General features: G+C 46.4%; 1 protein-coding gene across 1 annotated transcript in view; it reads right to left on the minus strand.

Annotated features, from left to right (window-relative positions):
- LOC308578098 (uncharacterized protein) overlaps positions 1–12,749 on the minus strand; it is a gene marked incomplete at both ends in the record, with an annotated part of 36,269 nt that extends 23,520 nt beyond the window's left edge. The window contains 2 exons of the mRNA XM_081178371.1: positions 5,090–5,169; positions 12,612–12,749. Coding sequence (XP_081034497.1) covers positions 5,090–5,169; positions 12,612–12,749 — 218 coding nt within the window. The remainder of the gene's footprint in view (positions 1–5,089; positions 5,170–12,611) is intronic.
- Between the last annotated feature and the right edge of the window lie 709 nt (positions 12,750–13,458).

The raw sequence follows: 13,458 nt of genomic DNA on the forward strand, positions 1-13,458 counted from the left end.
GCATGATGGCATTGACCCTCTCCGCTTGCCCGTTGGTCTGCGGGTGTCTCGCTGATGTCAGGTTGATTTTGACGTTCAGGAAGCCCATCAGCTTCTGCCAGAAATTCGAGATGAACTGGCGACCGCGGTCGGACAGTATAGACCGCGGCAGCCCGTGCACTTTGAACACGTGATCTATGAACAGTTTGGCTGTTTGTTCTGCCGTGGCCACCTTCGCACACGGTATGAAGTGTGCCATCTTGGTGAACAAGTCCACCACCACTAGTACAGCCGTCTTGCCTCTCGAGCTGGGTAGATCCGTGACAAAGTCCAGGGCCACCCTCTCCCACGGTTCAAACGGCGTTTGCAGCGGTTCGAGCAGTCCCGCCGGTGGTTTGTGCACCGGCTTGGCCCTCTGGCAGGTGTCGCACCTCGCGACGTAGTCCGCGACTTCCCCTCTCAGTCTGGGCCACCAAAAGTCCCTTGCGACTAATTCCACCGTTTTTTCCGTGCCAAAGTGCCCGGCCGTGGGTGCGTCGTGCAACTGCTGCAGTACCTTGGCGCGAAGGTCATCTCCAGGCACGTAGATGGCCCCTTTACGTAAGAGCAAGCCGTCCCGTATCTGGAACTCGTCGCTCTTCGCCGTGCCCTTGTGCACCTCGGCCATCTTCGCCTGCGCGAATGAGTCGTCCTGCAACGCCCGCCGCACCGCCTCCAGGTCTACTGTGGCTGAAGCGCACGCCCACGCTGTTGGCGCGAAGATGTGCATGGCTGCCGCTGGCGTCGCCTCTTCGAGGTATTGCGGTTTTCGGGACAGTGCATCCGCCATGATGTTGGTGTCGCCTGGGACGTACTCTATTCGGAAATCGAAGTCAGCAAAGAACTCCGCCCAACGTATCTGCCTCTGGTTCAGGAACTTCGCCGTGCGCCAGTGCTCCAGATTCTTGTGGTCCGTGCAGACCTGCACCGTGTGCTTGGCGCCGATCAGGAAGTGCCTCCATGCTTTGAATGCTGCATGAATGGCAAGCAACTCCCTGTCCCAGATGGTGTAGTTCTGCTCCGACTTGCTGAGCTTTCTGGAGTAGAACGCTCCCGGTCTCCAGACCCCCTGTGGGTCCCTCTGCAGCAGGACAGCTCCCACTGCTCTATCGGACGCGTCTGTCTCTACCCGCATCGGTCTGCTGGGGTCGATATGCAGCAGTTGCTCTTCCGACGCGAAGAGACGCTTGAGTGCCTGAAAAGACTGCTCTGCCTGCTCCGTCCAGATGAATTTCTTTTTCTTGGAGCTTAGCGTGTCCGTAATAGCCGCCGTCTGCATCGCGAACCCTTTGATAAACTTGCGATAGAAGTTGGCGAAGCCGACAAACCGCTGCACCTCCTTCCGGTTGCGCGGGCTCTTCCAATCCAACACCGCTCGCACCTTGGTGCTGTCCATGGCTAGCCCCTTGTCCGACAACTTGTAACCCAAGAAATCCACCTCCGTCGTGTCGAACTGGCACTTCTCCAGTTTGGCGTACAGTCTATGCTGCTGCAACCTCTCCAGCACCTCCCGAACGTCTTGGTCATGCGCTTGCTGCGACTCGGAGAATATCAGGATGTCATCCAGAAAGCAGACGCACTTCTTGTAGAGGAGTCCCGCCAACACATGATGCATGAAAGCTTGAAAACAGTGAGAACCGTTTTGCAATCCAAACGGCATCACTCTGTACTCGTAGGTGCCCAGAGGCGTGAACATGGCTGTCTTCCACTCATCGCCCTCCCTCATGCGGATGAGATTGTACGCCCCTCGCAGGTCCAACTTGGTAAACACGCGTCCCTTGCGCACCGTCGCCAGTAGGTCGTCAATCCTGGGCATGGGGAAATCAGAGGGCTTGGTCATCTTGTTCAAGAGGCGAAAATCCACCACCAGCCTCTTTTGGGGCGTGTCCTTCTTCTTCACAAAGAAAACAGGACTGCCCCCTACTGCCCTGGACTCCCGGATGAAACCGCGCTCCAAATTGTGATCTATGAACTGTTTGAGTTCCTGTAGTTCATCCTCAGACATGGAATACAGCCTCCCCTTCGGTAGCGTCGCCCCTGGTAGGAGGTCAATCTTGCAGTCATATTGCCTGTGCGGTGGTAACTTGTCTGCCTCCTTCTCGCAGAAGACCTCCAGAAAGTCCGCGTATTTGTGGGGGACTGCTTGCAACGTTCCCAACTGCAGTTGTGATTCCTCCTCCTCTCCCTCCTGTCCGGGCAGGATGCAGTGTTCTGCGCAGTAAGAGGAGCCGAAGATCAGCTGTCGCTGGTACCAAGCCAGTGTCGGACTGTGCCTGTCCAGCCAACTCATGCCCAACACAATGGGTGTGTCCGACAGTCGTGTGACGTTAAAACTGATGACTTCCCTGTGGTTGCCAAGGCGCATCACCATTGGCGGCGTTTGCTTCACCACCTGCCCCCCCAGCAACTCTCTGCCATCCACTGTGACGACTTGCAGGGGCAGAGTGGCCGGCAATAGCTGTATAGCGTGCTGCTCCACAAAATCCTGTGCTATAAAGTCTGCGTTGCTTCCAGAATCCACAGAAAGCGGGACTTCGATAGTGACGCCATCGGGCAGCTGGAGAGATGCTGTGAGTTGCACTACTGGTTTGGGTGGGAGGGGGTCTGTGGGTTGCAAGATCGCTGGGGACTGCTTCAGTGATGCGTCTGGCTGGGCCCCAGTGCCTCTGTCTCCAGCCAGACATCGTCGTTTCCCTGCTGGTGTTCGCTGTGTTGCGTGGCCGCTTTCACCGTTGCGGAGGCTGCAGTGTGCTTGGAGCTCCTCTGGGGACACTCTTTCGCCAAGTGTTGAGAGCTGTCGCATATATAACACTTCCTGGTCCCTCTAGGAGGTTTAGTCTTGACTGCCGCCGGTGCAGGGGCTCTGGTAGCTGACTGAGCCCTGGCTCCTCCCACCTCCATAGGTTCCACTCCCCCTCCTGGCGGAGGTGTAGATTGCGCACGCGTAGCGTCCCTGGGAACGAAAGAGAAACTTCTCGCTGCTTCGCGCCCTCCACGTCCTTCGTCTCTGCACCATGGACGTTCTTCCAGCCTCACCCCCACAGTCAGCGCCCTTTGGACCACCTCCTGCGTGCTCCGGGGCCTCTCCCCCCTCGCAATTTCGTCTTTAACAGCACTGCTTAATCCCTCCCAGAAGAGGTCTCTGACTGGGGGCGAATCCCGGTCCCATTCCAAGGCACTGACCAGCGCAAAAAAGCGGGCGTGATACTGGCGTACGCTCGCCCTCCCTTGTTTCAGTCCATGAATCTCCCGTCGGGCAAGATCCACGTCAATGGTAGATAAAAAGCACGCATCCATCGCTTTGATAAAGGCATCTGCATTCTGAAGCGCCGGATCTTTATCCCTCCACAAATTGCGTAGCCACGCTTTAGCATCCCCATGCAAATGGGATAGTATAAACCCCACTTTCTCTTCCTCATCCCTAAAGTCTTTCGCCAGCAGTTGCAGTGCGCACATTACGTCTGCTCGAAAATTGGGGTACTGTTGTAAATTCCCATCGAAGTGAGCCACAAGCCCTCCTGCTCTCCGTGCCAACCCAACCCCCTCCGGTCTGGGTCCTGGCTGCCCATGCTTAACCAATGCTTCAAACCTGGCGTGGAGATCTCTGTAGGCGGCTGCCGCATCCTCCTCCCTTTTCTTGGATGCCTGTACCTCCGCGTTCAATTGGGTCACTGCCTGTTGCAGCGCTGAAATTTTCTCTGCTTCCGTCATCTCTGCCAACCGTTGTGAGCTCGCTCCCAAACACCAATTTCCTCCTCTCGCTGCTTCTGCCTCCTCTGCGAGGTATCAGGTGTCCGAAGCTTAAAAGTGACGGGTCTTACTGTCAGGGCTGCCACTCAGTCCCAGCTCACATAGGACCACGTTAGCCAGCGTTCAGGTTAAAAGAGTCTTTATTGGATTACAGCTTCCATTTCCAAACTGCAATATGCAGCCCTACTTCTTCTAGGTCAGACCGGCGAAGACCCGTCTGAGTCTCCGCCTCTAGCACACCAGCTTAATACCCTAGCCTTGCTCCACCTCCTGCGCCTTTCCTTCCGTCTCTGGGTCCTTCTGCCCCCCGGGGTCTCTTCTTTCCTACTCTCTTCTGACGCGGACCCCCCTGACCCTTCCGCCTCCTTGCGGCGGGCTTTGGGACCTGGTTCACTCTCTGGGCTGCTTACTGCGCCAGCTTCCGCTACATTTGAACTTGGCGCGCGCGCCCAACTCTCAACCTTCCTCTTGATCGTTTCGTCGCTCCCCGAGGTGGGCGTGACTACTCCTGACTCATGCCCTCCCTCCTTCTGAAAGCCTCCGGAACCCGATATCTGGTCCCCTTTCTCCCCGCTGCTCCCGGCTGGGTACGTGGGTCCCGATCTCCAACTGCTGCTCTCTGATTCCTCTCTGGACCCTTCTTCCTGGGGTGTCCCCCTGCTTTCCCCCCTTGCTCTGACTGCTGGCGCTCCCTTCTGGGAATCCTCGGACTCACTGGATAAGCTCGGCGATCTCGGTTCGTCATCCCCACTCATCTTTCCTTCGTATTCCTCCCCCTCGCTCTCTGTCTCCTCCCTTCTCTGCGTCTCTGCTTCCGAACCCCTGACACATATGCTACCATTTTACTGTTTTAGTGAAATAAATTGCTTAAATTGTTATGAAGGAAATGTTTCTTTTCTCCTTCCAATCAAGTACAGCAGAAAAGTTGTTCAAATAAAAAGTGTTCACTTATTAAAACTCACCATCATTTCGTCACAATCGGGCTGTATATAGCAGAACCAAATCATTTTGATATAACTGTAGAAAAGACTCTGAAGTTAGGATTCCAAAAAGGAAACCTGCCTCCGATTGTCAATATTAAGAGGATGCCAGCAAGGCTGAACCTTGCGGTAAAAGGGGGATTTAAATCAAGTCTTATGGATTTGGGATTTAAATCAGTTTGCTTTAAATAAAATCAACCCTCTAGGCAACAATGGGAGTTAGTTTGGGTATGGGTGCAACCACTAAACTGAGAATATAAGACGTAATGTGATTATACGCAAAACCAATAAAAAACATTTATATAAAAAAGAGAATATAAGCTCTATGCCTATTTGCTTACCTGTCAAATATACGCGCCTCCTTCAAGACGTTCCCCAGATTAATGTAAGCATCCAGGAAGTTGGGGTCCAGGGTCACCGCCTGAAAATATTTAAGATAATAGATTTTTGTTACTAATACAGTCATACCTCAGGTTGAAGTAGCTGCGGGTTAAGCATTTTCGGGTTGTGCTCCGTGGCGACCTAGAAGTAACAGAGCCCGTTACTTCCGGGTTCTGCAGCTTGCGCACGTGCAGACACTCAAAATGATGCCACACGCATCTACGGAAGCAGCAAATTGTGACCCGAGCATGTTCGCTTCAGGATGCGAACGGGGCCCCGGAACGGATCCCGTTCGCATCCAGAGGTACCACTGTATAACAGCATGGTTACTTTTAAATAAGTGGGTCAACTTTGACCTAGGCTGCCTCCTACCTACCTTCCTACCTTATCGATCTACCGACTTTATCTTATTATCTATCTACTTGCCTACCTATCTTATCTATCTATCTATCTATCTATCTATCTATCTACCTACCCTATCTATCAAATCTATCTACCTACCTACCATCTAATCCAGGTGTGGCCCAACTTGGCCCTCCAACCCCCATCATCCCTACCTAACAGGACCAGTGGTCAGGGACAATGTGAGTTGTAGTCCCAAAACAGCTGGAGGGCCAGGTTTGGCCATGCCTGAATCTATCTACCTACTCAATCAATCAATCTAACTAATCTATCTATCCATCTACCAACCTTTCTTATATATGTATCTATCTAATCTACCTACCTAATCTATCTAATCTAATCTAATCTAATCTAATCTAATCTAATCTAACTATCTATCATCTATCTAATCTATCTATGCAAGGAATATCAACTGTACGAGAAATGGTACCAACTAATGTACTAACAGGACACCGGAGGCCCATTGCAGCTGAAAAAATGCCTCCAGTTTTAATATAAAAAAGAATGGGAAACGTTTATTGCATATTGACAAAAGCAGTGCACACAGGTTAATACATTAGCAGGATTAATTTTTTTAAAAAAACCCACCTGTAATGGTTAAATTTAAAGTAGAATCATAGAATCATACAGCTGGAATAGACCACAAGGGCCATCGAGTCCAACCCCCTGCCAAGCAGGAAACACCATCAGAGCACTCCTGACATATGGTTGTCAAGCCTCTGCTTAAAGACCTCCAAAGTAGGAGACTCCACCACACTCCTTGGCAGCAAATTCCACTGTCAAACAGCTCTTACTGTCAGGAAGTTCTTCCTAATGTTTAGGTGGAATCTTCTTTCTTGTAGTTTGGATCCATTGCTCCGTGTCCGCTTCTCTGGAGCAGCAGAAAACAACCTTTCTCCCTCCTCTATGTGACATACTTTTCTATATTTGAACATGGCTATCATATCACCCCTTAACCTCCTCTTCTCCAGGCTAAACATGCCCAGCTCCCTTAGCCGTTCCTCATAAGGCATCGTTTCCAGGCCTTTGACCATTTTGGTTGCCCTCCTCTGGAGTAAGGACAGTCCCCGGATTTACAAATCAGTCCCCATACAAAATCCATTTAAGTTGAAAAGTATCCCCGGACTCATTGAAAAAAAATCTGATAACCTTAAATTAGTGATGATGATTTTATTGAAGAAGAAGAAGAGTTTGGATTTGATATCCCGCCTTTCACTCCCTTTAAGGAATCTCAAAGCGGCTAACATTCTCCTTTCCCTTCCTTCCCCACAACAAACACTCTGTGAGGTGAGTGGGGCTGAGAGACGTCAGAGAAGTGTGACTGGCCCAAGGTCACCCAGCAGCTGCATGTGGAGGAGTGGAGACGCGAACCCGGTTCCCCAGATTATGAGTCTACCGCTCTTAACCACTACACCACACTGGCTCTCCAGTGATGATAATGAATGATGATAATACAAAGGAACCAGGGGAGGCAAGTCAAATAATCCCATAATGTGGGATTAACATTGATTGTGTATACAGTTGTTTTTTTAAAAAATATTATTTAATTTAATGATTTGGTTTTTTGTGAAAACTAAAAAAATATTATACAGTGGTAGCTTGGGTTAAGTACTTAATTCGTTCCGGAGGTCTGTTCTTAACCTGAAATTGTTCTTTTTTTAAATAATAATAATAATTTTTATTAAATTTTCCTATTTACAAATTCGCCATCCCAAACAGTATTCACAAATTTCAACTTTTTGGACTTCCACAAGCTTTTCCACCAATCCATATTTTCTATTTTTATGCATTCTCTAAATTTATATTGCCATTTAATATTATCCTTTCAGTTCTATTTCTTTTTTACAATACATCTTTAACTTTCACAAAGCCTCTTTAAATCCCACTAGCGTTGTCTGTTCGTCACATATGCTTTTCCGATAATCTGTAAACTTTCCCGAGTCCTCGATGAACTTGTGATCCCATTGATATCTAATCTTCCCAGTCAGTTTATCCAGTTCTGCATAGTCCATAAGTTTCATTCTCCACTCTTCAAGGGTCGGTAGCTCCTCTTGTTTCCATTTTTGGGCCATTAATATTCTTGCCGCTGTTACTGCGTATTGGAAAAGTTTGTAATCCTTTCTATTTATCTCTCTTCCAGTTATTCCTAACAAAAAGGCTTCTGGTTTCCTTACAAATGTGTATTTAAGCATCTTCTTCAACTCATTATATATCATTTCCCAGAAACCCTTTACCTTCTTACATTCCCACCACATATGGAAAAAAGATCCTTCTTTTTCTTTACATTTCCAACACTTATTACATGTTTTGAACATTTTTGCTAACTTAACCGGTGTTATGTACCATCTATATACCATTTTCATAATATTTTCCTTTTTCCATTTTCATAATATTTTTCCCAGTCAGCCAATTGTATATTATAACCAAAGTCTCTGGCCCAATGTATCATAACCGACTTTACCTCCTCGTCCATCGTTTGCCAATCCAACAACATTTTATACATTTTTGACAATATCTTATAATCATTGTTTATCATCTCTATTTGAAATTTCGATTCTTTTTCCGTATATCCACTCTTTTAAATCCTTTTTAAACATTTCATTTACCTGAAAATAATGCAACCAATCAAACACATGTTCTTTTACTTGTTCATATGGCTTCATTTTCCATTTCCCCCCTTCTTTAATTATTAGCTCTCCGTAAGTGATCCAATTCCCTCTCATATTGATTTTCTTTACACTCATAACCTCTAATGGAGACAACCAGTGTGGAACTTTGGGTTCTAATATATTTTTACACCTATCCCATATTTCTATTATGGAGCTCCTGAAAATGTGATTCTCAAAACCCTTGTGACTTTTCTTCTTCTCCAACCACAAATACACGTGCCACCCAAATCTATTATCAAATCCTTCTAACTCTAACAGTTTATTGTTTTTTAATTTTATCCATTCCCTTAACCAGCAGAAACAAGACGCTTCATAATATAATTTCAAATCTGGCAGCGCAAAGCCTCCTCTTTCCTTTGCATCTGTCAATAACTTACATTGTATTCTTGGCTTTTTGCCCTGCCAGATATATCTTGAATTTGCCACTCTTTGAAAGTCGTTGTCCCCCTAATTATAGGAATCATTTGGAACAAAAATAACATCTTTGGAAGCACACTCATTTTGATCGTTGAGATTCTACCCCAAAAAGAAAGTTTCATCCTTCCCCAAACTTACAAAACTTTTTTGATTCTGTTCCACACCGGTATATAGTTGTTTTGAAATAAATCAATATTTCTTGGAGTTAACCATATTCCCAGATATTTTACCTTCTTCGCCACTTCAATCCCTGATTCTCGTTGCATTACTTCTATTGCACTTTGGTCCATATTCTTAATCATTACTTTGGTTTTTTTCTTATTTAATTGTGGGAGCCAGGAAGTCATGGAAAAGGCTTGTAGTGCCACCTGGTGCCTTGCTGACCTCGGTGACCAGCACTCTGAGCTTACAATGTATTAGAATGTATTGACCCTATAAGGAGTTAGGTTCCCCCCTCTGGGCACTGTAACCCTATATGGTTTGTGGGTGGGTTAAAGCTTGACCGGATGAGGTAACGTGAGACATTGGAATGCAGCCATGCGGCTGGAGAGAACAAAGGATAATAAAATCGGAGGAGAGAGAGGAAGGAGCTTTTTTGCCCTCCGTCCATGGAGACATTTGCCTTTGTGTGTGTTTTTTCTTTGCCTTGCACCCCAAAATGACGGCTGGTTTCCGTCAACTGGTTCCCACATTTAATATAAACCCGGCCACCTTGCCAAATTCCATCTCCACATTTAAACTCTTTAAAGGATCTTCTATCGTTATTACCAGGTCATCAGCAAAGGCTTTAACTTTATATTCGTTTTGACCTACTGTCACCCCTTTTATTAATTCATTTCGTCTAATTGCACTCAAGAGGACTTCCAGAACCATTATGAATAACAGTGGCGAGAGAGGACAACCCTGTCTTATACCCTTCCATATCTTCACTTCTTCTGTTATTACATTATTCACAATCAATTTAGCTCTTTGCTCTGTATAAATCGCCCTTATTCCATTATAGAAATCGTTCCCCACTTCCATAAATTCTAAATTTTTTAACACAAATTCCCATGATATACAGTGGTGCCTCGCAAGACGAATGCCTCGCAAGACGGAAAACCCGCTAGACGAAAGGGTTTTCCGTTTTGGAGGCGCTTCGCAAAACGAATTTCCCTATGGGCTTCCTTCGCAAGACGAAAGCCCATAGGGAAATCTCCGGGACAGCGGGGAAGCGCAGCACGTCTTCCCCACTGTCCTCGGACCTCCTCCGAAGGCTGGCGGTGGTGTGGAGACCTCCTCCCGCCGCCAGCCTTTGGAAGGCTGCTCTGAAGCCTGGCGGTGGGGTGGAGAAACCTCCTCCCGCCGCCAGGCTTCGGAAGGATGCTCCGAAGCCTGGCGGCGGGAGGAGGTCTCTCTGCCCCACCGCCAGCCTTCAGAAGGCTGCTCCGAAGCCTGGCGGCGGGAGAAGGTCTCTCCGCCCCACCGCCAGCCTTCAGAAGGCTGCTCCGAAGCCTGGCGGTGGGGCGGAGAGACCTCCTCCCGCCGCCAGGCTTCGGAAGGCTCTCCGAAGGCTGGCGGTGGGGCGGAGAGACCTTCTCCCCGCGCCAGCCTTCGGGTGGCTGTCCTGAAGACTTGCGGTGGGAGGAGGGTTTTCCTTCCCACCGCCAACATTCAGAATGCTGTTCTGAATGTTGGCGGTGGGGAGGAAAAACCCTCCTCCCACCGCAAGCCCCGGGAACAGAGGAGAAGCGCTGCGCCCCTTCCCCTCTGTTCCCGTATCTGTCCTGAAGGCTTGCGGTGGGGAGAAAAGCCCTTCTCCGCACCGCCAGCCTTGAAAGCGGTTTCCATAGGAACGCATTAATTGATTTTCAATGCATTCCTATGGGAAACGGTGCTTCGCAAGACGAAAAACTCGCAAGAAGAAAAAACTTGCGGAATGAATTAATTTCGTCTTGCGAGGCACCACTGTATTATCAAATGCCTTCTCCGCATCTACAAACATTAGTATAGCTTGTTTCTCATTCCTAGCAGACAGATATTACAAAACATTTATTATATTTCTCACATTATGTTTCATCTGCCTGCCTGGAAGAAACCCTGCTTGATCATCGTGAATAAATTCTCTCAATACCTTTTTTAATCTTTTTGCTAATATTCCAGCAAAAATCTTATAGTCTGTGTTTAACAATGAGATCGTGTGTTAAATCAGAATCTTGCTTGGGAATAAGTATGATGAAGGCTTCTTTCCAAGTTTCCAGAATATCTTTTTCCTTCAAAATATTATTCATAACTTCTTTCAGTGGTACCGTCAGGGTGTGCCTCAATTCTTTGTAATAACTGGCTGTAAATCCATCTGGTCCTGGAGCCTTTCCTTTTTTCAATTCTTTTATGACCTCTATTATTTCCTCATTCTCAATTGGGGCATTCAGTCTGTCTTTCTTTTCTGTCGGGATCTTTTGCACCTTTTTTTCTTTTAAATATCTTTCTATTCTCTTCAAATTGTTCTTTTCTCTGTTGCTGTACAAATGATTATAAAAGTCCAAGAATCCTTTTCTAATGCCTTTCGGGTTCTCAATCTCTTCTCCATCCACAATAATTTTGTTGATTATGTTTTGTTCCTTTCTTTTCTTAATTTGCCACGCGAGCCATTTACCTGACTTATTGGCATTGTCCATAAAATATTCCATCAACTTCTTTTGCGCCTCTTGTATGATTTTTTGATCACCCAAGAGGTAATCGTTAATTCTCCATCTAAATGATCTTTCTTCATAACCTTTAATTTCCAATTTTATTGGACTGTGGTCTGAAATTACTCTTGGCTGAATTTCAATTTGCCGAATTCTTGGAGTTAGTTCATTCGAGACCCAAATTTGATCTATTCTTGACATTGACTGATTTGGTTCCGAATAAAATGTAAACTGTTTCTCCAGTGGATGTCTAAGTCTCCAAACATCAATTAGATTACAGTTTTTCGTCATTGAAAAGAAAGTCTTGGGTAGTTTTCCTTCTTTGCTAACCTGAAATTGTTCTTAACCTGAACTTTAGCTAATGGGGCCTCCTGCTACCATTGAGCCGCCAGAGCACGATTTCTGTTCTCATCCTGAAGCAAAGTTCTTAACCTGAAGCACGATTTCTGGGTTAGCGGAGTGTATAACCTGAAGTCTATGTAAAACGAGGTACCACTGTATATATTTAAAAATTGCATCCAATTTTGACAGTGTTATTACAAACCACTTCATTCAGCCCTGCAACATCTTGCGAAGCAGCGATATACTAATATGCATCTGTTATTATGTGACATTGGTCAAGGCTTTCTGGGAAATAATATATGATGAATTTAAAGAAAATGTTTGAAAATACATTTGTCAAAAAAGCCAGAAGCCTTCTCACTAGGTATAAGACTTCTTATGTCTGCAACGACGGCAGCAAGAATGCAACTAGCCCAATGGGGCTTAAATTGGATTGTTATGAATGAAAAAAATTAGTAAAAAAATATTTCAAAAGAGAATGCTACTTGCCCAATTAATGGGGCTTAGATCAGGTTATTCATGAAAGAAATGATAAAAAAATATTTAAAAGAAGAGAGAATGCTACTAGCCCAATTAATGTGGCTTATATTTGATTGTTATTAATAAAAAAATTAATAAAAAATAATTTAAAAAGAGAATGTCACTAGCCCAATTAATGGGGCTCATATGGGATTGTTATTAATGAAAAAATTAATGAAAAAATAATTTACAAAGAGAATGCCACTTGCCCAATTAATAGGGCTTAAATCAGATTGCTATGAATGAAAATAATAAATTCTTTAAAAGAAGAAGAGAGAACGCTACTAACCCAATTAATGGGGCTTCTAATGGATTGTGATTAATGAAAAATTAATAAAACATTATTTAACAGAAGAAGAGAGAACGCTACTAGCCCAATTAATGGGGCTTATATTGGATTGTTATCATTATCATTATTTTTCCAGGCCTTCCCATCTAGAGCCCAGAAACTCTGTAACAGTTACCTTCTCAAAGTGATGAATCGCCAGCCAGATTTCCCCTTGCGCATTGAACACACAGCCGAGGTTACTCCATGCCACAGCAAAGTTGGGTTGGGTCTCGATGGCTTTCAGGTAGCAGGCCTTGGGAGGGTCGAGAGGTAGGTAGGTACAGGGGGAAGGGGGTATTTGCACAAAAGAAAAGCAAGAGAAAAGTCCCAGTTAGCAGAGGCTTGACAACCATATGTCAGGAGTGCTCTGATGGTGTTTCCTGCTTGGCAGAGGGTTGGACTCGATGGCCCTTGTGGTCTATTCCAGCTGTATGATTCTATGATTCTACTTTAAATTTAACCATTACAGGTGGGGTTTTTTAAAAAAATTAATCCTGCTAATGTATTAACCTGTGTGCACTGCTTTTGTCAATATGCAATAAACGTTTCCCATTCTTTTTTATATTAAAACTGGAGGCATTTTTTCAGCTGCAATGGGCCTCCGGTGTCCTGTTAGTACCATTAGTTGGTACCATTTCTCGTACAGTTGATATTCCTTGCATAGATAGATTAGATCAGTGTTTCCCAACCGGTGTTCCGCGGCACACTAGTGTGCCGCGAGAGATTGCCTGGTGTGCCGTGGGAGGGAGGCGGGCGAGTCGGGCGGCGAGAGGCGGGGCGGCGGCGGCGAGGATCCGCGTCGAGCCGGGGGCGGCTCCGCGGTGGTGGTGCCGAGGTTTCTCTCTCCATTCTCCCCTCACACACACACATAGGAAATAACACAGGATCAGCTGACAGGACCCGGCCAATGGGGCGGCGGTGGGGCAGCGCGCGCAAAAGGGAGGAGCGCGAGACAGCGGACAAGGAGGTGGCCGGCATGTCCG

Source organism: Podarcis bocagei (genome assembly GCF_964188305.1).
Source record: "Podarcis bocagei genome assembly, chromosome: W".
NCBI lineage: Eukaryota > Metazoa > Chordata > Lepidosauria > Squamata > Lacertidae > Podarcis > Podarcis bocagei.